The 22,919-nt window shown below is 36.8% G+C and overlaps 1 protein-coding gene across 1 annotated transcript in view; it reads right to left on the bottom strand.

The window, feature by feature from the left end:
• Positions 1–22,919, bottom strand: part of gabbr2 (gamma-aminobutyric acid (GABA) B receptor, 2) — an 899,531-nt gene that overhangs the window by 626,574 nt on the left and 250,038 nt on the right. The window contains exon 2 of the mRNA XM_039736684.1: positions 14,087–14,224. Coding sequence (XP_039592618.1) covers positions 14,087–14,224 — 138 coding nt within the window. The remainder of the gene's footprint in view (positions 1–14,086; positions 14,225–22,919) is intronic.

Below are 22,919 nucleotides of genomic sequence, written 5' to 3' on the forward strand. Positions count from 1 at the left end.
TGTAACCAGGCTGGTAGTGTCACCTCTACAGTGGTGGTGTTACGTTTCAACCAAGGTTTGCTTATGTTTATTTGCCTTTTTTGTTTTTGATGTATTATTTTTTATGTGTTTTCACTAATTATGGAAATTTCTTAACACTGTTCTGTTTATTTATGATTTAGTTTCTATGTATTTTGTGTTGTTCTTCTGTAATGCTTGTGCTTTGTGGGTTGAACCCCAAGAGACAGGATATGGGATCACCTCTAAAGGACTCCCCTTTGTCTAAATATCTGATGATATGAGATCAATGTTATGGTTGGCATAGTTATTTTATTTTTAATTTATTTTATGTGGCCTTTCTGGTCAATGTTGTTATTCTTTCGGTTCTGTTTGATTTTTTTTCCTTGAGGAATAGATTGTGGTTAATTATTTTCTTTGTGTTACCATTTAAAATATTGTTTTTGTTTCAGGACACCATTTTGTTTTACCGTCATAGCATGCCTGTTTCTATAGATCTCCTTCCTATGATCCACTGGGATTGTACAACCTTTGAGGTCATTGACACATTAATATTAGGGGGCATTACATATTAATCCAGATCATCTGATATTGGATTGAACAATTTTTCCTTGTGGCTTCTTTATTTGTGTTTTTTTTGCCTTCTGAATTCACATAGTCTGTCATTAAAACTTTGATTTTTGTATTGCAATTTACTACAAACTTATGTCTCCTTCTCCCAGTTCTTTTATTAAAACTCTTCTCTGCCTACCTGAGACACAACAAGCAGGTCCTTTAGTGGTGCATTGATTGACGTTCTAAGAGTGAATTTTGTAAGCACTGATTTTTGTGATTTCTGGATTTTGCTTCTGCGTTGTGGTTTCTGCTTGGAATACATATTTGGACTCGTTTGCTCTGGATTGCCTTTAGGCAAATCCTTTTTTGTCTATTTTTTTTATTATAGTTAAGTCAGGGTTCCTCCCCTGGTTTATGTTTAATTTTCTTTTTTATGTCTTCTTTGTTCATTTTTCATTATTATTCACTATTCTCCATTGTTTTGTATAATACTGTTTTGTTCAATGATTATTTATTTAAATAAGTATTATTTGTTATTCTTATTGTCTTTTGTTATTTTTTAGTATCTGTATGTCTTTCTGCTTCCCTACTTTCCTTGTACTTTGTGGGTGGATCCCCACGATGAAGGGCCACCTCTTCATCATGCTTTAGGGACCACTGTACAAAGGCAAGCTGAGAACTGAAGTCCGAGTGGTTCACTTGAATGCACTCTAGCAGATTTCGGTGGTCCTGTGGATATTGTTAACTTTCCCTGGTTTTGATCTCTGTTTATTTCAGCTTATTTTGCTCTGCTTTTTAGGATTATTCTGATGGATTTTGGATTGCTTTGGATTACCTTATAGGCAACGCCTTTGCCTCTTTTTTGCCATTTTGGAGTATGTTGTTATTTTTCTACATTGTCGTGAATAAATCCTTTATTTGCAAAGATTGTTTGTGGGACCTGTTTCTGTAACCTGGAATTTTATGTTTCTCCCTATTGCGGAGCATATTTATTGTTACAGGATTTGGGGATTTACACAGACATTTTGAACTTTTAAAGCCAAAGCCTCATTTGGCCCATATAGGCCAAAGCCAGTGTACAGAACTGGAACGTTGCCTTTTTAGGATGGCTGGTGAGGACACCCATTTGCTTTCGGCTCAATTTTGGAGGCTGCACACCTTTGATATTTATGTGCTGCTGTACTCAGAACAGCATTGACCTGGTTTTTGGATCTTTTTCAAGACCTCACACCATTGTGTTATTATTTTGTGCTCTGATTACAACAGGAGGATTGACAGCCACAACATTTATGGTGAACTGGCATTCTCTATAATACTTTTAAAACTAGTTGACAGAAAATCTTGTCAAGCTAATGTATTCTAAAACTTCACCATTTGCAATTAATTCTAGAATGACTATCACCCTTATGCCTCTGCAGGTGTTTTGTTAAATGCATGTTGCTACAACGTGGTACAATTCCACAAGGACTGGAAAAAGGAAACATTAAGACAAACAAGAGGAATGGAATCTGTTTTTTTTTTTTTAATTTATGTAGCAATATGCCATATACTGAATGGATTAGATAATTCTAATGCATGAATTTTACATTATATGCACACTTAGTATAATGATACTCTTTATTTAGATTTATTTCTCAAAAACCCTGTCAGCATGAATTACAAGGATGATAGCCCTTGTTCTTAGGCTGCCCAAGAAAAAACATGGCAAATCTGACATCAAGCTGTTCAGATGCTTCATTCTAACAGGTATTAGTAATGTCCTAACAAGTCATTAACCAAAGAGGTTCTACTCCAAATATCTGTGAGGACATTTAGGTCAAAAAGCCTCTTACCGTTAGGCGGACTTTCTTAAATGGGGTCTCCAGGGACTCCAAAAAATATGCAGACTATAGAAAACCTGACTTAAGGCCAATCCAAGCTGTAAGAACCTGGAATATTCCTCTAGTGAATATGGCTGGGCAAGCAGTTCTGAGAGCTTACTGGTCCTTGAAAAGAGATACAGAGCAGAGATGGAATTAGGTTTGGAAATGACAGAAAATAGCACACACTCAACTTTGAGAACCTATCTGGAAGAAATATCTTAGAGACAAGGAGGAGGTGACTTAGCTTTAACAGCTGCAAAGAAGTGAATTCCTTTTTAAGAGAAAAACAGATCAGCAACATAGAGTGGCACTAATAATCAGGCTCAGAGTGGCAAACAATATTGAATTTGCCCTTTTATTGTTTCATTTCTGTATCAGTCTCTAACAACAACAGAAAGAAGAATTTTCTGGTGGTCTCTATAGGCAGATAGATAGTATACAGTGATCCCTGCTATATCGTGGTTCAGCAATCATGCCCCCACTACATCACGGATTTATTAATACTATTATTATTACTAGGGGGCTCTGCCCTCTGCTTGCTTCGCTCACCCACCCCCGGATTTGGTTTACTGGATATACAATTTAAAGAGATTGTTATTTTCATGGGAATTGTTACATATGCATTATTTTCATTTTTACTTAAAAAGTTTTGTAAAAACAATATTTGTCCTTTTCTTTCCTGACCAGGGTGTGGTTAAATCTCTTACTTGCAGTACTTATAACGCTGCTCGCGTTGTGAAGGGGGGGTCTGAACGCAAACTAAAGAGATGCGATCGGTTCAGCTGGTGTCTTGCTGCTGCTGCTGCTGGCCAGCTGTGTGTTGTGCTTGTTGTGCTTTGCGTCAGTCACTTAAAAGCCTGTACAGCAGCTGTCCTTTTGCCAGTTCACATCTCTGCCGCTCACTTTGTGAAGGTGGGGAGCTAAACACACGCTAAGCAGACGTGGACGGATCATCTGCTGTTTCTGCAGCTGCTGCTGGCAAGCTGCGTGTTCTGCTTGTCGTTGTTTTAAGAGCTGGGAGCACCTGAAGTTAGTCTGCCAAAAGCATTCCAACAACTGCTAGATTACATGTCAGTGAACTTGTTTTAAATTGTTTGTAAGTAGGGCGTGACGTGCAAAAGTCACAGTCTCACAGGTTTTGCTTCCTAAGGTTGTAATGTGTAGTCTTGCGTGTCGTCAAAGTGTCTGTCTGAGATGATCTGGTCTTGTTCACTTTGCTCAAACCTTCCAACCAACCAACCATAACACCCACACGCTCCTGCAACTTCGCGTTGTGAAGTGGGGGAAGCTGAATGCACGCTAAGCAGAAGTGGACTTTGTGCTGCCTCTGCAAAGATGCTTGTTCTACTTGTCACTCTGCGCGTCAGCCACTTAAAAGCCTGTACAGCGGCTGTTCTTCTGTCTAACTGCCTTGTCTTGTATGACGTTAAAATGTTTTATAATAGAGAGATGTTACTCAAATCCTTAGCCCAACATCCACATATCATATGTGTTTACAAAGTGTGTTTCAATAAGTTTACATGTGTTTAAAGTGTGTGGGATAAGTATTTTAAGGCTTAAAATATAAAAAAAAGTCTATTTATGTGGTCTTTCTATATCGTGGATTTTCACCTATCGCTGATGGGTCTGGAACGTAACTTCCGTGATAGGAGGGGATCACCGCAATGGAATACAGTTTCATATAACCAGAGGTGCACGCAAGGAAACTAATAAACATGGGCACTCAAATTTTCCCATTTTCATTTGCAGTCATTTAGTGGATTTATTGATCTGGTGGCAAACTAACATCTGTGTCAATTTAATTAGCATTAAAGAAGGTAAAAACATCAATCTGCTAGTGAACATTTCTCTCCCATTAAGACATCGATGCAGTCCAATTCTTAAGGTTAGTGATTTTTCCTTTCCAAAAAAAGGAACACATCCACATACTGTACATATTTTCTTAACTCTACATTCAATAGAGCCATTCTTTTCACAGAATATCTATTTGACCAGGCTGGTAAACTGTACTGAGCCACACTTATAGGCCAGTATAACAGATACTAGATAATGTCAAAGGACTTCTGCCATCCAGGAAAATAAATAATCTGTTTGACTTGCTGCTTAAGCTTGAAGTTTTTAGGGTAATGTACAATTTACCCAAATTTACTGTTGTTTCAGGAAGCCAACTGTAAAATTATTATGATTTATTGCAAGACTTCAAACTCCTACAAGTTCTAGAACCCAAAACAACCTGTCATATAAATCTTAATATGAGGGGGTGTGAGAGTGTACATGTGTGCTCTGTAATGGATGCAAGCCCTGACCAAGATGGTTCCTTGAACATCATCAAGTGCTACTGAGATAATGAATTGGATTAAGCAATACTAATAGATTGTATCTATGCATGTATGTTTATCATCATTATATTTAAGACCATTGCATATGGTTCATCATATTACCCATACATATCAGGCATTAACTCAGACATGCCTCCTCAAATGTTCAACAAAACTAACTAAATCAGTTTATTTTTTCCATGTTCCATTCTGATAATGACCAAATTAAGTTGAATATGAAGTATAAATGTGAGTGAGTGGTTGTATGGGTGCAGTGGACCAGTGTCAATTCTGTAACTCTGTAAGAAAAGAATGGTATCAATATATACAAGATGACATGATTTGTAGCTGGTTTATTATAGCAAACATGGTGTCAAATAAGTCATGTTGCACTCCACAGCATACAAATTTAGACTGAACATAAAGTATCTACTATTCCACATTCAATTCCGTTGTCAGACAGGTAAGGGCACCATACCCTCTCTCAGCCAAAATGCTCTGAATGCTTTCATACAGTAGGTACCTCATACATACTATATATGCAGATTTTTTAAATTATTACCTTTGGCCCAAACAGATTCATTTCAATGCACAGGGTCTGCCCATATTTCTAATATTTATTATTATCGGAATCGTTAGTAGTGCTTAAAATGTTACTAGTTTTGGTTTTGTAATGAATGGATGGGTATTCCTATGCAGGTGGATCTCCTTCCTGTACTAGATGGTCCCGGTGAGGTGACTAGAAGATGTCGCTGGACTGATGTGTGCCAGCTAAGAGTGACTGGAATACCTTACCCAGCCAGAAACCAGTGTAATGGAAAGACAATGTGGGGGCTTTACAGTCGGGATGGTTATTGTTTCCTTTCCCATTTGGGAGACCACGATGAGTGAAGGGCACTGGGAGGATGCGTCCTGTGCTCATTTCTCAGCTCCCAATGCAGCGTGACCCTTCTCGTGAGCCCTCATTTTGATACTCACTGGTCAAAATGAGAGTTGGGGTTCTGTAGAGTTGCCCTGTTGGGTGCCGCGGGTGCCACCTGGTGAAAATACTGGGAGGTGAGTCCCATCTCCTTGGGTTCCTACCCCAAAGTGATGGGGCACCAGAAATATTCCTGGGTTAGTTTCAAAAGGAAGCACTCCACACAACCCAGAGAATCTCAGCAGGGTGTGAATGAAGGACAAAGCTCACCTGGGAGGAGTAACGGAAGAAATGAGAAGGAATTGTGTTTATTTTGGAAGTAGAAAAATTGTATGAAAAAATGTTGTTAACACTAGAATTACCAAAGCTGACGAAAAAATTCATAAATCCAGCCCACCTTAAATCGATTCACACCTCTCCATTCAGCGTCTTTTGTCTTGTAAATGTGTTGATAATGCCAAGCAGCAAGCAGCCTGCTATACCATACCCCCACTGCCGGGGAAACTGCAAAAACCTCTCCCAACTGAAGCCTTGTTTATCAGGGAGTCAGGTACCTAGGCTAAAAAAATATATCGTTATTTGGAACACATGCATTTCATGTGTGTTCCGTGTCTACAAAGATCTATGTAAGTGTTGGATCACAGGAACTGTAAGAAATGTTGAACACATAGCTAAAAGACAAACTTTTTCCAAGTTTTAGTACTATTGACAAAATGTAGACATGAAGTGTAGTATGTGTGAAGACTGAAGTCCAAATATCAAATATGCACTTTCACAAAAGGTTTAAATACAACAGGACAAGTGCCCTTTTATTCAAGACTATAACCGAAGCAAAAGTAATCGGGTTAGTGTGACTTCTTTGCTAGTATAGTGGTTAGAGCTGCGGACTCTCCACTCTAGTATTTAGATGTGGATGGTGTATGTGCCCAAAAAAGAAGTCTAACTGCATTGTCGTCCCATTGCTCGCTTACTAAAGTGTCAGCAGGCACTTTTCATAGCATTACATGTGTAATTTGCGAGCATGCCCTTGTTGATCAAACAGAGGAAGCTCTGCAGTCTACATGTGACTTTACTCTGTAGAAAGATAAGCAAATAAATCAAGGTAAATAGCATTCAACCTGGCTTTTATATAAGTAATATATAAATGTTTCTTATGTGAAGATCATCACAAAACATAATCACAAACAGGAGTTTGCATGATATGTCGGCAAGCTCTGTAAGCCGTGCTGTTTCTTTGAAGGACAGGTGTGGGGCAGACTGACTCGCAGGATGGCACCAAACTTCGTCCTTTATCCAAAAAGTGCCATCTTTCACCTTTACGCCTGGTGCAGCTGCATTGTTCTTATATGTGAGTGGACGTTTCTTGCGGGGAGTGCTTCTGTTCTCTTTCTCCGATCTGTGTTCACCTCTATTATAGCACGTCTTTATTTGAAAACAGCAGTGTCAGATCGGGGCGAGTGTGAACGCGACCGAGAGAATAAAACTGAATTAAAAAAAGCTTTACAAGTACCATACATTTACAGGGGCTGTTACAGACTCAAATCAAATGTATGTTTTTATTGTATAATAGTAACAATAAGAATAGCTCACTACTCAAAATGTTTATTTTGGGACAGGTTAAGACTCAAACCCAGAACCTTCTGAATAGAGTCTGCAGCTCTAACCGCTGTACTACCAAAGAAGACAGGATAACAAGCCACACTAACCCGATTTCTTTTTCTTCAGTTATAGTCTTGGAACAAAAGCGCATTTGTTCTGTTATACTTGTATCTTTTGTGAAAGTGTTTAGTTGGTATTTGGACTTCAGTCTTCACACATTATACACTTCATGTCTACATTTTGTTGTTAGTACTTAAACATGGAAAAAGTTTGTCTTTTAGCTACTGTATGTGTTCAACATTTCTTGCATTTCCTGCCATCCTACACTTACATACAGGTAGATCTTTGTAGACTCAGAACACACATGAAATGCATGTGTTCCAAATAACAATATATTTTTTTAGCCTAGGTACCTGACTACCTGATAAACAAGGCTCCAGTTGGTAGAGGTTTTTGCAGTTTCTTCGATGGTGGAGGAATGGTATAGCAGGCTGCTTGCTGCTTGGGATTATCGACACATTTACAAGACAAAAGATGCTGAATAAGGAGGTGTAAGCGGATTTAAGTTGGGCCGGATTTACGAGTTTTTTGTAAGCTTTGGTAATTCTAGTGTTAAATAAAAAGTTATTTGAACCGGCGACTATAATCTCTGTGACACCCACTTGTAGCCATAGTATGATTTCAACAAAATGAAATGTATTTTTTAGTAGTCTACAATTCAGTAGACTAGTAGTATAAGAAAACCAAAATTAGAATTCCTCTCTTTCCACCAAATATATTGTATACTTGCATTTTATAGAGCGTGTCCAAAAATGAATGCTGGGCATTTCTCATTCTGAGGCTAGAAGTTGAATTTTCAATCTGTTTAACACAAACAAGGGCTGCAAAGTGAAGCAGCATTCAGCACTACTGTAGCACAGCTCCAGTCTCCTTGTGTCCTCATCCAAGTTAGTTTTCTCAGGATACTCTGGTTTCCTCCCACATGTCAAAAATAAGGCAGCTAGGAAAACAGGGCACTCTAAACTGGCCTAGTCTCAATGTGTGATTTCTTATTACCAGATGTGGACTGGATTCCCATTCAGTTTTGACATCTGCTTTGTGACTAAAGCTGCTGGGACAGTGTCCCCCATCTCCCTTCCCCAAGGGTCTCATTGTTAAATGATCTTACATATTGCACTGTACATATGGTGTCACTAGAACACCCAAAGGCAAGAAAGAGCTCACTGGGTGTTTTAGTGATCCAACTCCTAAGGAATATACTTGTTCAGAGAAAAGACTGAATCAGAAATTGAGGCTTAAGGACCACTAGGTGGCATTCAAAAACAGAACTGGCGAAGCTGTGCCTCTTCTGCATGTGAAAGCTTTGGTGCTCCTATAAAAGGCTCTATATGTGCATTAGCAGCCAGCACATCTTGGGATAAGGCCAAATGAATATGCTGTTGTTGAATTTAAATACAGTGATACTGAGAGAGATAACCTAACCTCAAATCGAATGAGCAGGTCAAAGTTCATAAAAAGCATTCATTGAATTAAAGGAATTTGATTCAGGATTTATATGAAAGTTTTGATACAGCACCATCTCCACATAATAATAATAATACATTTTATTTATATAGTACCTTTCCCATGCTCAAGGCGCTTCACAGAGTCTTAGAAAAAAACAGCAGGGTATATGTAACATTGGCTACAAATGTTTTCCTGAATAGATCAATGAAACAGATAACAAAGCATTAAATAGAACAATAAACCAGAGTAAAATACTAAATTCAATACTAAAAGAAAAACTTAACAAATAACCTAATTTGTGATATAACAGACACACAAATTATCCTGAGCACCTGGACAGAGAGGTAAACTGAAAGAAAGGGCAGAATGTTAAGTTAAAAGTCTTTCTAAATAGATGAGTTTTAAGTTGTTATTTAAAAGAATGAATCAAGTCAGCTGATCTAATTAATTTCGGGATGTCATTCCAAAGTCTGGATGCTATGGAGCTGAAGCCCCTGTCACCCATAGAGGGCACAACAAGATTACCAGAATCAGAGGACTTTAGTAGGCGAACAGGAGCAGAGTGATTTAGAAGGTCACTGATGTAGTTTGGTGCAAGGCCATTTAAAGCTTCTTAGATTATTAGAATTTTATATTCAATCCTGTAAGAGACAGGGAGCCAATGAAGACGAAGCAGGATGGGTGTGATGTGCTCACTGTTGCTGGTTCGTGTAACACATGCTAGACATGCAAACGTTGAGGTTTTGTTTCCTTCCTCCCCAGAGTCTGTGTGAGTCTCACATATAGTTAATGCAAAGGTTGTGCAGTTTTTTGGGGTTTTTTTTGTATAGCTAAGCAGCACAGTCAAAGCATTCATCCTTCCATTATCACCCTGCTTAATCCAATTCAAAAGTGCAGGGGCTAGAATCTATTCTGGAAGGACAGGGTACAACAAAGGAATGGATGGATGGGACAGCAATCCATTATATGACACACTCACTCACACACAGACGCACACTCTCAAAGAGGGCCATCCTGGAGTCAGTACTTATAATAATTATGAGAGAGAAAAAGTGCCCAGAGAAAAGCCAACACAGATAGTGACTAGGCCAGACTCTGGAACGTGAGGCGGTAACGCTAACCACAACAACACAACGACACTTCTACTAAACAATGAATTATTCAAAGACATGTTGTATGTGTGGGAATGCAAGTATAAATTATTTTTTCTCTAACGGTAAATCAAGTGGTTTATGTAAATCATTGCATATGTTTCATGAATTTTTAAAACAAACTACTATGGATGGCACATATTGTCACAGTGGTCAGAGGCGCTGTCTTGGAGATCTAAATACTTGAGTTTCACTACTATCTAGTTTGCCATTTGTATGGAGTTTACATGTTCTTCACATGCCTGTATGATTTTATTCCAAGTGCTCCAGGTTCCTTCTACAACTTAGACCTGCATGTTGTGTTAATCCACTTTGCTAAGTTGGTCAGCTTTGAGTGAGTAAGGGCAAATGCAAGAGTGTATTCTGCAAAAGACTGGCATGGGTGCAGCATTGGTTCCTTTGCTGCTCTGAATATTGCCAGAACAAGCTCTAATTCCCTGCAACACCGTATTGGAAAAGGCAAAAAAGTCTGAATTAGCATAACATCTATAATTTGGGGTGTTCATAAGAAATGTAATGATTTACTTCATGAAGTAGAAGTATATAACAAACAAGAATAGCTGCATCAAATATCTGAAATAATAAAATGTATGTATCTGTTTAACTGTTTAAAGTCTAAATATTCCTCAACTGTAATATATATTTTTAATTTTTTACCTTTGGGGAAGGTCCATGGAAGGCTAGATCTCTAGTAAAGGATTAAAAATCAAAAATGACATCATATTATTAATTCCTGACGTTCAAATAGTCTAAAAAACACCCCACATGCTAATGTTTGATATATGTCATTTTAAACATGTGAGTGGCTCTTAGAGGACTATGATCACCGATAAAAAAAAATCAAATATCAAAAATATCATATTCATGATCAGCAACCTCGAAATAGTATAAAACAACACTCCACATACCTAGATTATCAGTCTCCATTGTTTCCAAGTTTTGTGAAAAGGAGTAACTTTGACCTCTCATATCCCATTAGAAGGTAAATCCTGGGGTCGATTGATACATAACTTCAATTCCTTCTGATTGTTTTTGCAGACACCTATTGGTTTATCCTTTATGATAATGGCCCACTTCCTGCACATAAATGGTTCAAACTGCCAAAAAATAAGGGGTTTTGGGTCTAGAGGGCCAAAAATGAAGGGGAAAACCAAACACATTGACATCTTTCATAACTAGAAATCAAGAGAAGTCAAACGGTATATCATACTGTATGATATATGGTTATTTTCTTGTATTGGTGAGTCAAAAGGAACCAGGCAAAAAAATCTGAAGTGATTTCATAGTTTTCATAAGTAATTATTAAAGACAAAATATTGGAAAACAGGTGTATATAATATTTTGTTTTAGCTTATTTATTCTACCATTGAAGACAAGTATAAGTCAATTTTACATTATGCTTTGCATATAACCTGACTGATAAAATATTCAAATTTTATTCTTTTGGTCTTATTCAAATATACAACTGGACTTAGGAAAATCATCCATCGTAGTAATACTGGACCTGTTCAATCATTTCCTGAGGGTCAGTGAATATCCTGGCAGCAACCCATACTGGAAGGGGCATCAGTCGTTTTTGATGCACATTCACAGACACACATTAATACACACACGTACACCCTCAAACTAACTCCCACCAAGTCAATGTGGACATGACACGCTTGGGCTGGTTCTTATTTTCTGACTGATGCAGCAGGGACAGGTTCTGCTTTTATCAATTCATAGAATTTAAGCTCCCAAAGTTAATGGATGGATGTATATAATTGTTAAGCAATACAGTTCTGTTTTAACCAATGTAAGTTAAGGTAAATGAAAAGTTACATACCTTTAAACTGACCCAATGAATGAACTACTAATAGATTTAATTAAGTAGAAATGATGATAATTTACTAAATATATAACCAATTCAATTTTTAAAATATTGAATATATTGTACAGTGTTGGAAATATAAAATTCATAATTAACGTGACATAAAATGTTTAATAATTTAGAGCTCAAAAGGTCTAGGTGAGAATGGTATTGCTGACTAGTCATGCAAGTTAACAGATTATTGCAATGGTTATGTTTAAAATACTTTTTTAGCTGAAAATGACTGGATATTTCTGATTTCCCAAGTACCAACCTTCATTACTGCTTCATTATTCATTGTTATATAATCCATTACGAAAGCATAAGGACAGCACTTTTCATGTGTCAGCATCACAAAAATCAACTGAAAGTGTTTCCTCTCTTATAATATAGCCTAAGAGTCTTAACCCATTTAATTCAAGTAACAATTACATGGGGACAGATCCTATCCTGCAGCACAGTCCTGCCTTACAGTCTTTTATGATTATTATACTTGTAGTATGTTTATCAGTATTATCTCATAATGTGTTGTGCAGCTCTGGATGACAATCAATACTACAAATCTATAAAGACAATATATTGTAATATGGTTGGATATTCCTCTGCCAAGATTGTTGTCTCCTTCCTTGGCCACCCTTCAATGCCACTCTCATGTGCCTCATCCTTTGCCTGCTTATTCATGTTGTTGGCTCCATCTCACACCACTCCCCTGGAGTCACTAGCAACATCACTAGCCACACTTTCCCCAGCTCCAATCTAAAGCAGACTTTTTCCCATGACTTGTTGGCAGCCATGCATCCAGGCCAATGTATCTTAGCAGCATAGAAGTACCTCCAACTACTTTCAGATAAGTGGTTGCTTTCCAACTCCCTAAACCATGCCACTCATGGCAGAATTATACTCAACTGCTGCATGCTGCAGTTGGCTCCACCCCTACATACAGCCTGCAGACACCTGACCATCATTTGTCTCTCAGGTCCAATTCACAGAACAATACATATCAACCACCTTTACCCAGTAGGGTAAAAAAAAACACTTTCTGGTAGAAAACCATAATTTCAGATTTTGAGATCCTGATTCTCATTCAGATATCAACTTTGCCTTCACTACAATCACCTTTGTCCATAAAGAAGAAGAAATGGCTTTATGATACACATTTTGCAAAGGCCTATGATCACCTTCACCTTGGCTCTGAAGTGATATCATTCATACAAAGTGTGTAAAAGGGACTGCAGACTCTCATAATCTTACGTCACCTTCAACATGCTACTTGGGTTTTATGATCATAAAACTTTTTAAGGTCAAACACAATAAAAGTTGACAATTTCTAAATACCAAAGACTTCAAACATTCATGAAAGGACAAAGATCTGGACCACTGTTCCATGACCAGGGAAGAATCCACATTACTCCTGCTGAATCTGAAGTTCAGTTGTCAGCAGGTGTATCTATTCCAGGACCCTAAATTAGGCCTTCACAAGCAGGTTGAGAAGGATCAATGCTCAATAATTTTGAAGTACCACTACCATAGTATGCTAATATGAATGCACCATTCTGACTCTAGTAACTAAAACACCACCATGTATCGAGTGCATCTGGCATTCCAGACAGTTCTCATCCAACCCCATATTGTTACTACTAACAAAGACAAAATGACTAGCTGCAAATAAACATAATGGATCTCAATGGGCCTCAGTCACTGTTAACATAATAATCTGCCTACAGTCCTTTCCTCCAAGGAAAATTCAACCACATATTTCAGGTGCTTTTTAAAATATAAAGCCATAATGATTTCCTTTCTTAATGATTTGAGAAGACAACCTTCCCTATATTCATTTATCCAAAAAGAAAGTTAAAATAGCTTCTAATCTATTTTACAAGGCACCCTAGTCTGATTAAGAATATTTACAGTTCAGCCAGGACAATGAGCATAAATGGCATTAGTATGAAATCACAACATAAGCTCACTGAAATATATAAGGAGAGAACCACCACTAGTCCCACATTAAAATATTCATCATGCTTGTCCATAAGTTCTGCAATGAAGTTTCAACCACTGTTCAAAATATGTTTTGTTTCTTATCCCTACACTTAGAAGTTAAACAAACACAATTCTCAAGATTTTGCTCACTGCAAAGTGAGAATCACACCTCACAAATTATAACCAGAAATGACACAAACACAGCCTCATTAGAGTCTTCTTATTCACAAACCAAGCTTAATAAATTGAAATTTCCTTAATGTGTGCAAAATGTACCCCATCATCCATTACAAAAAGCCAATGGTGGCTTTGTGGAATCGCCTATAGAATTAAAATTTAAGATTTCTTACCTGAATGAGATTCCAGCCTCCAATTGACTCCGCAATGATTGATGTCACTGATGGACAAACTCCTCCAAAGATCATTAAGTGCTGTGGGCCAAATTTTATGGCATCGAAGAAGGCTTTCAGTCCCTTTGCATTATCACACTGAAAAAAAAAATTAAAAACTTTGTTAATTTTATTTTGAATGTTTATTATGGAAACATTGAAACATATTAAAAGATTTTAAAAAATCACACAAATAGTAGTAACTGGTGACTCTTCAAACCCTGATTTCTGCTATCTTTGCTGTAATGTCTCTTAACTGGTTTTATGTTCTTTGCACTGTCATCACATCAAGGGCTGGTTTCAGCTTAACCTCCTTGGCGTTAACCTTGACCGTCTCTTAGGTTCAGAATTCTATGTAAAAAAGGTCAGCCTGAGTTTTTATTTTTTCAATTTTGCTGCATTGAATGGATGTAAAGTATTAAGCCTGAATAACGCTAAGGGACAATATTCTGCTGCCATCTGAAATAACATCATACTGCAAAAAAAATCAGGAATACTTCTATGCATTCTGCTACTTTATGGTAACTCATCAATATTCATGAGTGGGGCGGAGCCTTCAACCAAAACACACAATGTAAACAAAAAGCTGTAAAGCCAGTTTTAGAACAAATAGAAATTGAACCATTAGTTCAATGAAGCCATAGTGATGACAGTGTGAATTGGTCATCAGACTTTAACACAAGAGCGTGAAAATAATGCATACAGCGATATAAGACCAAACTACAGTAATATGCCTGGTGAATACGGTCTTCATGAAGGATCACCTTCGTCCAAGTCGGTGTGTGGCAAAAAGGTAAAACAACTGTAATCAAGTGGAAGAACAAGAAAAATGTTAGCCCTTCAAGCACTGTTCATAATGCAGCAAATGTTAATGTTCATTTCAAGGGAAATGTGGAGGTCACTGAGCCTTACATTGTGGTAGCCTACACGCATAAGCAACAGAAAAAATATTATAAGGAAAGTGCTTGAAGAAAACACTTCTACTGTCCCACCTGCAACATCGGGTTGTGTGTAGGTGCCTGTTTCAAAGTATGCCACACAAAAGATGTGTTCTAAATCTGCATCACTACAGCACTGGACACTAGATGTATCTTTCCTGTAGCATTTACTATATGTTGATGTTTTTGTTGGTGTTTCTGTTAAACATTGTTTGAAAAAAAAAAAATCAACCTTTTTTTTTACTTGTTTTTCCAGGGGTAAATATAATGCTAAGGGTAAAGAAATACTCCACTCAAAAATATTTTTTCATGTTACTTACCACATGTACTTTGTACAACAGTAGTGGTGAAGAAAATATTTAATATTATGTTTTCATGCAGAATGGAGAGAAATAAGTCTATGACTAACTTTAGCAGAACTGAATGGTGGCCAGTGCTGTAACAACATATGATGTCAAAAGGTCCAAGGAAAACAGAAACAAAAAAATCTGACATTACTTGTGTTTCTTCAGACAAAACTACATGGGGTAAGTAACATACAGTAATCCCTCCTCGATCGCGGGGGTTGCGTTCTTGACCCCCCGCGATAGGTGAAAATCCGCGAAGTAGAAACTATATGTTTGTATGGTTATTTTTATATATTTTAAGCCCTTATAAACTCTCCCACCCTGTTAACATTATTAGAGCCCTCTATACATGAAATAACACCCTTTAGTCAAACGTTTAAACTGTGCTCCATTACAAGACAGAGATGACAGTTCTTTCTCACAATTAAAAGAATGCAAACATATCTTATCTTCAAAGGAGCGCCGTCAGGAGCAGATAATGTCAGAGAGAGCGCTCGCTAAGAAAAGCAAACAATCAAAAAATCAATACATGCTTTTAAGTATACAGAAGCACCGCGATAAAGCGGCATTTTGTAGAGGAGCGTCCGTGACCTCTGTGCAAACAGCCCCTCTGCTCACACTCCCTCCGTCAGGAAGAGAGAGTGAGAAAGATAGAGAGAAGCAAACAATCTCAAGTACCACACGGGAAGCATATCTTATAGCATTGAGAAGTTTTAGTTAATATGTAATACATGCTCTGATTGGGTAGCTTCTAAGCCATCCGCCAATAGCTTCCTTTGTATGAAATCAACTGGGCAATCAAACTGAGGAAGCATGTAACCTAAATTAAAAGACCCATTGTCTGCAGAAAGCGGCGAACCAGCGAAAAATCCGTGATATATATTTAGATGTGCTTACATTTAAAATCCGCGATAGAGTGAAGCCGCGAAAGTCGAAGCGCGATATAGCGAGGGATTACTGTATTCAAAAAAATAGTTTTGCATGGAGTATTCCATTAATGCTCAGTGCTGCACATATAGGCTCAGCTCCCTTTCACCATGTAATGAAAAATCAGAGGAGAAAACTGAAGAAAAGATAAATGAATTATTTTAGAGCCATGATATTATAAATTATAAAAGCCCTTAACTGCAAATAGATGGAATTTTGTAGATACAAGTTAGTGAGCACAAAAACATGAAATTTAATTGACACCTCACCAGACAGCAAAAAAATCCTTCCACCTTATTTCTAGAGCACACACCCACACTCAGTCATGCCAGACCATTAGAGAGTTGACAAAAATTGGTTTCTGATATTATCATGATACAGTAAACCTTGTTGTTTGTGACAGGAATAATGATTTTATAGTTCAAATTTATTTGGAGCTATGTTATCACTGATAATAATTATACTTTATGAATATGTGTGACATTAAAAACGTGGAATATTTTATGTTTCAATGGTTTAAGTCTATTACTTTTTATCTTAAAAAAAGAAGCCTTGAACTTCTGAAGATTTTATGAAAACAAAATCGTTTCACTGTAATATGTGGAATAACAAACAGTAGAATTTATTCTGACAAAAAGGAGAAGCCACTGAAAGTCATTTTGTGGACCTCCCACCTGCAGTAGGCCTTCGACTCTGCCCTGCATACCCAAATGGTCTTTGGCTCACTCTTCATTGCAGCTTTTGAAAGATTCAACATAAAAGAGGTGATTCAAACTGTAATTTCTCTTTTGTACCATGTTGGAATGAGCCTTCATTAGGGCATATGATGCAAGCAAGTCTTAACATCCCAGGACTCACCATGCAAATTGAGTAAAGCAGGCAAAGTCAAAATCCTGAAGTATTCTGTTAAGTTTAATGTTCAGTAACTTAACTATACGTAACTGAAACTTAACTATAGCAACTATTTGAAAAATAACAAGTCCAAAAGACGTGTTTTAATGTTAAAATTCTTTTAACAGAAACTTAAGCTATTTGGGAAGAGTTCTCCAGAATAGTCAAAAGACAAGCATGGTTCATAAATTCCTGCAAACCGAAGCCAAAATGTAATTATACATTTAAAGTATAAAAGAAAAAATAATCCAAAGTGAAAACAAAAAATAACGTTATTTCTTTCAAATCTGTAAATTGTGCCAAGTCTTTCCCTTTATTTGTTACAAAGTTTGAACATGAGTAGATGTGCACAGCCAGTTTCTATGAGTTCAGTGCAGTGACATCAACAGGCTGAAAGCCATGTGACTGGCAACAGAGTTCTCACTGGAGACTATAGAGTATGGTGGCATCCATGAAAAAATATCTTTTTAAATGTCAGTGCAGTAATGGAATGTAAATTTACAATAGCATAAAACATTAATAATAATAATAATAATAATAAAAACTATAAAAAAATGAGGACTCTTAACATGTTCCTCATAGTCAAGTGTTACCTTTATTTTCACAAAGTGTTTACAATTGCTGAATGTTATGTCTTTGGGTTTTGGATGTTGCAGAACCTACTTTTTTACTTATTTTCCTTATTATCAGTTATTTATTCATTTTATTTATTTCTAACTTTTTTATATTTGCATTTTTTCATGACCATTTTCTTTATTGGTTTTGCTTGCAAGCAGTTCAATTTTGTGCGATTTGTTGTTAGTAACAGCTTCCTGATTGCTACCACATGGTTTCTGGAAGTGCGGTGTGTGATATTATCATACCAATGTCATATTAGTCTGAATTTATGTGTATTTTATGTCTTATTGTTTTTCAGAATGAATATTTTTTCACATTTTTATGTTATTTCCATTATGTTGTAATTATGTACTGTAACTTTAAGTGTGACTCCATACCATGTGGTTTGTGGGTGGAGCCCACATGGAGGAGGAGCCACCCTGACATCACGATTTCTGAGCACTCACTCTGGCTATTTAAGGCAAAAAAAGAGGAAGCTCAGGTAGTATGTTGGTTTAACAATGCAGTATATATTAGGAAGGTCTAGTAAAAGAGAAGAAACATATAAGAAAGTACTAATTTTTTTAAAGCCAACAGGACTGCATTAAATGATATAAAGGGTATTGTCACCTCCAGTACAGAAGATGTCACTAATTCACCAAAGAGTCTAAAAATACTAATGAAGAAAGAGGAGGAAGAAAAAGTAGCAGCAGCTCTGGTAGCAGATCATTGCGTTTTTATTTAGAGTTGTATATTTGTACTTTTTATTTCTGCTCTTATGATTTATACTGTTGTGTTTTCTAGGATTTTGGTTTCATATTGTGTATTGGGACCTTTTTGCCATGGATAGACTTTTTTGCTGTTTTGAGCATTTTGCTCTGTTTTTCTACTTTTATTAAATAAACCTTTCAATTTATAACAATTCCTTGAGAGATGTGTCTACCAAAAAAAATAAGTAGCAAACTCATTATTTACTGCAGAACAAGGTTTTACGACACATTTTCAATGCTACTTCTGTATGTACTCAACATTAATATTGTCAATAAAACAAAAACTAAAAGTAAAACTGTTACAGCTAATTGTGGATTTGAGTGTGTAGCTGTTTTCCCATTCGACTAGTCACTTTGTCAGCAGTAACTTTATTTGTTTTTTATATGAATCTATAAGTTGCTCCCAACCTGTATAACTTCATTGTGGCTGCTGCACAGTTCATTTTATTACCTTATTATTTAAAAAGTTGATACTTATAAGATCATTCACCTCAGCTGCATCTGTACCTTAGTACACCTTTCTCCATGAGAATGAAAATACTCTTAGTATGCTGACACCTCGATTGTTACTGCCATTATGTATAAACAAACAAGAAAAGTGGAGGAAAATGTAGAAGAATCCTGCCAGCACAGGAATTCAAAGAGGTCAGTGCTGCTTTAAAACACTGGTGGGTGAGGGGGAGGAAGAAGTGGTTTGTTTAATATTGCTGCAAGCAAAAAGAAAGAAAAAATGGATAGTATAACGAATAAAAAAGCTCTAAACTCAATATTCAGAGTGTAATGACGTTCTAGATACTGCTTTTACTTACTGGATGAATATATGCTAGCTGTGCTGCCCATCTCAGTTGGGGTTAAATCTAAGTAATCAATGTGAACCTCAGCATTAATGTTTGAGTGCACCATCTATGAGAATGTACTTTGTAATTCATGTAGTAATAAAAAGCTTTGCATTTGTCATTCTAACAGATGGTGCATCACATACATTTGTGGTAATAAAATGCATTACTGCAAATATCTGTGGTGTGACACCTGTTGGAATGACAACTGCAGTGCATGTGTCTCTGTTATGAATTGCATATGTTAGAATTTTTGTTAAGTCACTTATACGATTGTAGAATAAACTCCAGAAATACGCACTCTATAAACTCTGCATAATGCCACCCAGCAGACTGATTCTGGAAATTTTTAGGTCCTCCTTTATACATGAAAAGAAAAACAAAAATGGCATAAGGCACGAAAGCGCAAACATGTCCAATCTGTTATTTAATCCTAAAAGAGAAACAGAAAATCCAGAAGCCAGAAAGAATCAAAAGAAAAACAATACTCACAATGACGCCAAATAACGCCAAATAACTCTCAATGATCCACAGCTTGGTTCCTCTCTCTGACTGAATATAAAGGCAGAGGGAGGATACAACAGCGACATCTGGGTGGTCCCACCTCCTTGGGTTCCGCCCACACAGTACAACAACAACAACATTTATTTATATTGCACATTTTCATACAAATAATGTAGCTCAAAGTGCTTTACATGATAAACAAAAGAGAAAAAAGACAAAGTAAGAACTAAAATCAGAGAACACTAATTAACATAGGATAAAAGTAAGGTCCAATGGCCAGGGAGGACAGAAAAAAAAAAACTCCAGACGGCTGGAGAAAAAATAAAATCTGCAGGGGGTCCAGGCCATGAGATCACTCAGCCCCCTCTGGGCATTCTTCCTAACATAAATGATCAGTCCTCATTGTATTCAGGGTTCTCATGGAAGGGCCCATGAGCCTGTGTTCGGATTCAGTGGGTTGCAAAATGGATGGATGGATGGATTATTATTATGATTAAGGAATACAAATATGCATACAAAAATGAAAAATAATAATAAAAAATCAAAATCCACAATAAAACATAAAAGAAATACAACCCAAGGAAAATACCCTGGCTATAACACAACAGCACAACACTAACATTTGTAGAACACAGTCAGCCCCTGTAGCACTTTTGCTGTAAAGAACCCTGCAAAAGGTTAATGTGGGTGGCTTTCTTAAAAGAACTATTATTAAACTTAAATGAATTATTAAACTTAATATTATTAAACTTGACTAACAATAGCTTTAATAATCCTAACAACCCAAATTAGATCCAGATTTGGTGGAAACAGATGTATATTAACTAGTATTTGATATTCCTGATATTCACATTTTATGTGTGGCTAGAAATAAAACTAAGGTGTATTACTTATCATAGTACAGTTCTGGATTTAAATATTACTGTTGAAATCTAATCTATTATGCATTATTTGTCACCAGAAGTTAGACTTAATTTAGGACTTTGTGAGAATGAGATTATTGCTAGTTATGTGGTGATGTGTAACACCATAGGTGCTTCCTTTTTCGCGTGACTGTAGTGTGAAATTAGAATAATAATAACTGAATGTATTGTGCAGTGACTCACCTGAGTATATAAAAATAGGAACAAGTAGGTCAGAATTTAATGCTTGTATAATTAATCAACAGTCTTGTAGGTGATTACACCTGCCTGTAAATTGTTCTGTAGAGGAGGGCTGCTGCTGCATGAATCATTAATGTAATAAAGTGCTTTGAACCTATACTCACTAAGTAGCACTATAAGGGAATACACTGAACTGAGCTGAATGATAAAGTTCTCATTCTGTTCACTTGTTCTGTTTTCTGATCCTGATTTTTTATTCTTTTCTGTTTTTGGTCCCTGGTGAATATAATAGGATTGGGTTTTCGTTGTTCCTGGAAAAAAAAAAACATCAATGTTGTTCTTCCAGGAAAATTCTTCATTTTCAAACTAATCAACTTTAAATTTGGTCTCTGATATAAGAAACCAGGAAGTGCATGAAAAGGAACCACTAAACTTATTTTGCAATCCTTTGTTAAGAAATATGAAATCATCTGCCTCCAAACGCTAAGTTCCTCTTTTATGATGTCAGAGGATAACTATAAAGATGATTGACAAAGGTGAATGACCGGACTGAAATAACAGCTGCTATTTTGTTCCAAGAACAATAGAAACCCGATGATATCAAACTGGCATTAGAAACCTAGTGCATTGCATGGTGCATTAAATGTACAAATTAGTAACATTAAACTCTGATTATTTACTACTTCTGTATTTTTTCTTAATGTACTTCAGAGTTGATAAAAACAAATCCCAATATTTGTAATGTATGCTATTTTGGGTGCACAAATAGAGGATGGCTCTTTTAATTATTGCTCTGTTTCAGACATGTGCTACTTTCCTTTTGGGAGCTGTCATTTTCAGGCAAGCAGTGACAGCAAACAAAATGCCCACTTCTAGAGATTCAACATTGTGGTCCCCTGTAGGGGGCTCCTTTTAATGAGTCTTGAAATTAGTTCAGAGGGTTTATTTTGAAATGGTCTTACTTCACTTCACACACTGTCTGCCCCAGGTGGGCTCTTTTAGGTAATGTTGGGCCTGTTATGACTGCATTCCATTGTTAAGCTAGTCTTATGAGAACATACAATAAGTAAGACAGTTCAGGGGATTCAGAAGTATTCAGATCTCTTCACGTGCTGCAGACTTTATTGCATTGTACATTTAATTTTAAATGGATACATTTGCCATTTCTGCTGAGGTGTACAAATTTATCAAAAATCAAAATGGGAGTCCTTTACTCATAGAATTATTCACACCCTTAAATCCAGTACTTTGTCAAAGCCCCTTTTGCTGCAATTACAGCTTCAAGTCTTCTTGGATAAGTCTCTACAAGTTTTGCACAGTTTTGGGCAGTTTATCCCATGCTTTCTGATATATATTTTTAAGCTCCATTAGAATGGATGGGAAGCAACTATAAACTGCCATATACAGGTCTCTACAGATTTTCTATGGGATTTGTGCCTGGGATGTGATTGAGCCACTCAAGGATTGTCAAAGACTTGTCCCAATGTCACTGTAATGTTGACTTGGCTGTTTGTTTTGGGTCTTTGTGGTGCTGAAGGGTGAACTGTCACTCCAGTCTGAGGTTGCTGGCACTCTGGACCTTTCAGTATTAGAGGGATGATGCTGCTACCACCATGCTTCACCATAGGGATGGTATTAGGAAGGTGATGGGATGCATCTGGTCTTCATCAGACATTGTTCTTCAACTTATGCCTAAACAGCTCAATTTTTTTACAGTTTAGACTAGAAAATCTTTTTCCTCATCCTCTCATAGCCCTTTAAAAAGTGATTTACTCAATAGGGGCTATACGTCAATCTACTGTAGAATAAATGCTTGACTGATGAAGTGCTGCTGAGGTGGCTGGCCTTCCAACAGCATCTCAGCAGAGAATTTCTGAAGTT

The sequence above is a fragment of the Polypterus senegalus genome, chromosome 15, assembly GCF_016835505.1.
Source record: "Polypterus senegalus isolate Bchr_013 chromosome 15, ASM1683550v1, whole genome shotgun sequence".
Lineage (NCBI taxonomy): Eukaryota > Metazoa > Chordata > Cladistia > Polypteriformes > Polypteridae > Polypterus > Polypterus senegalus.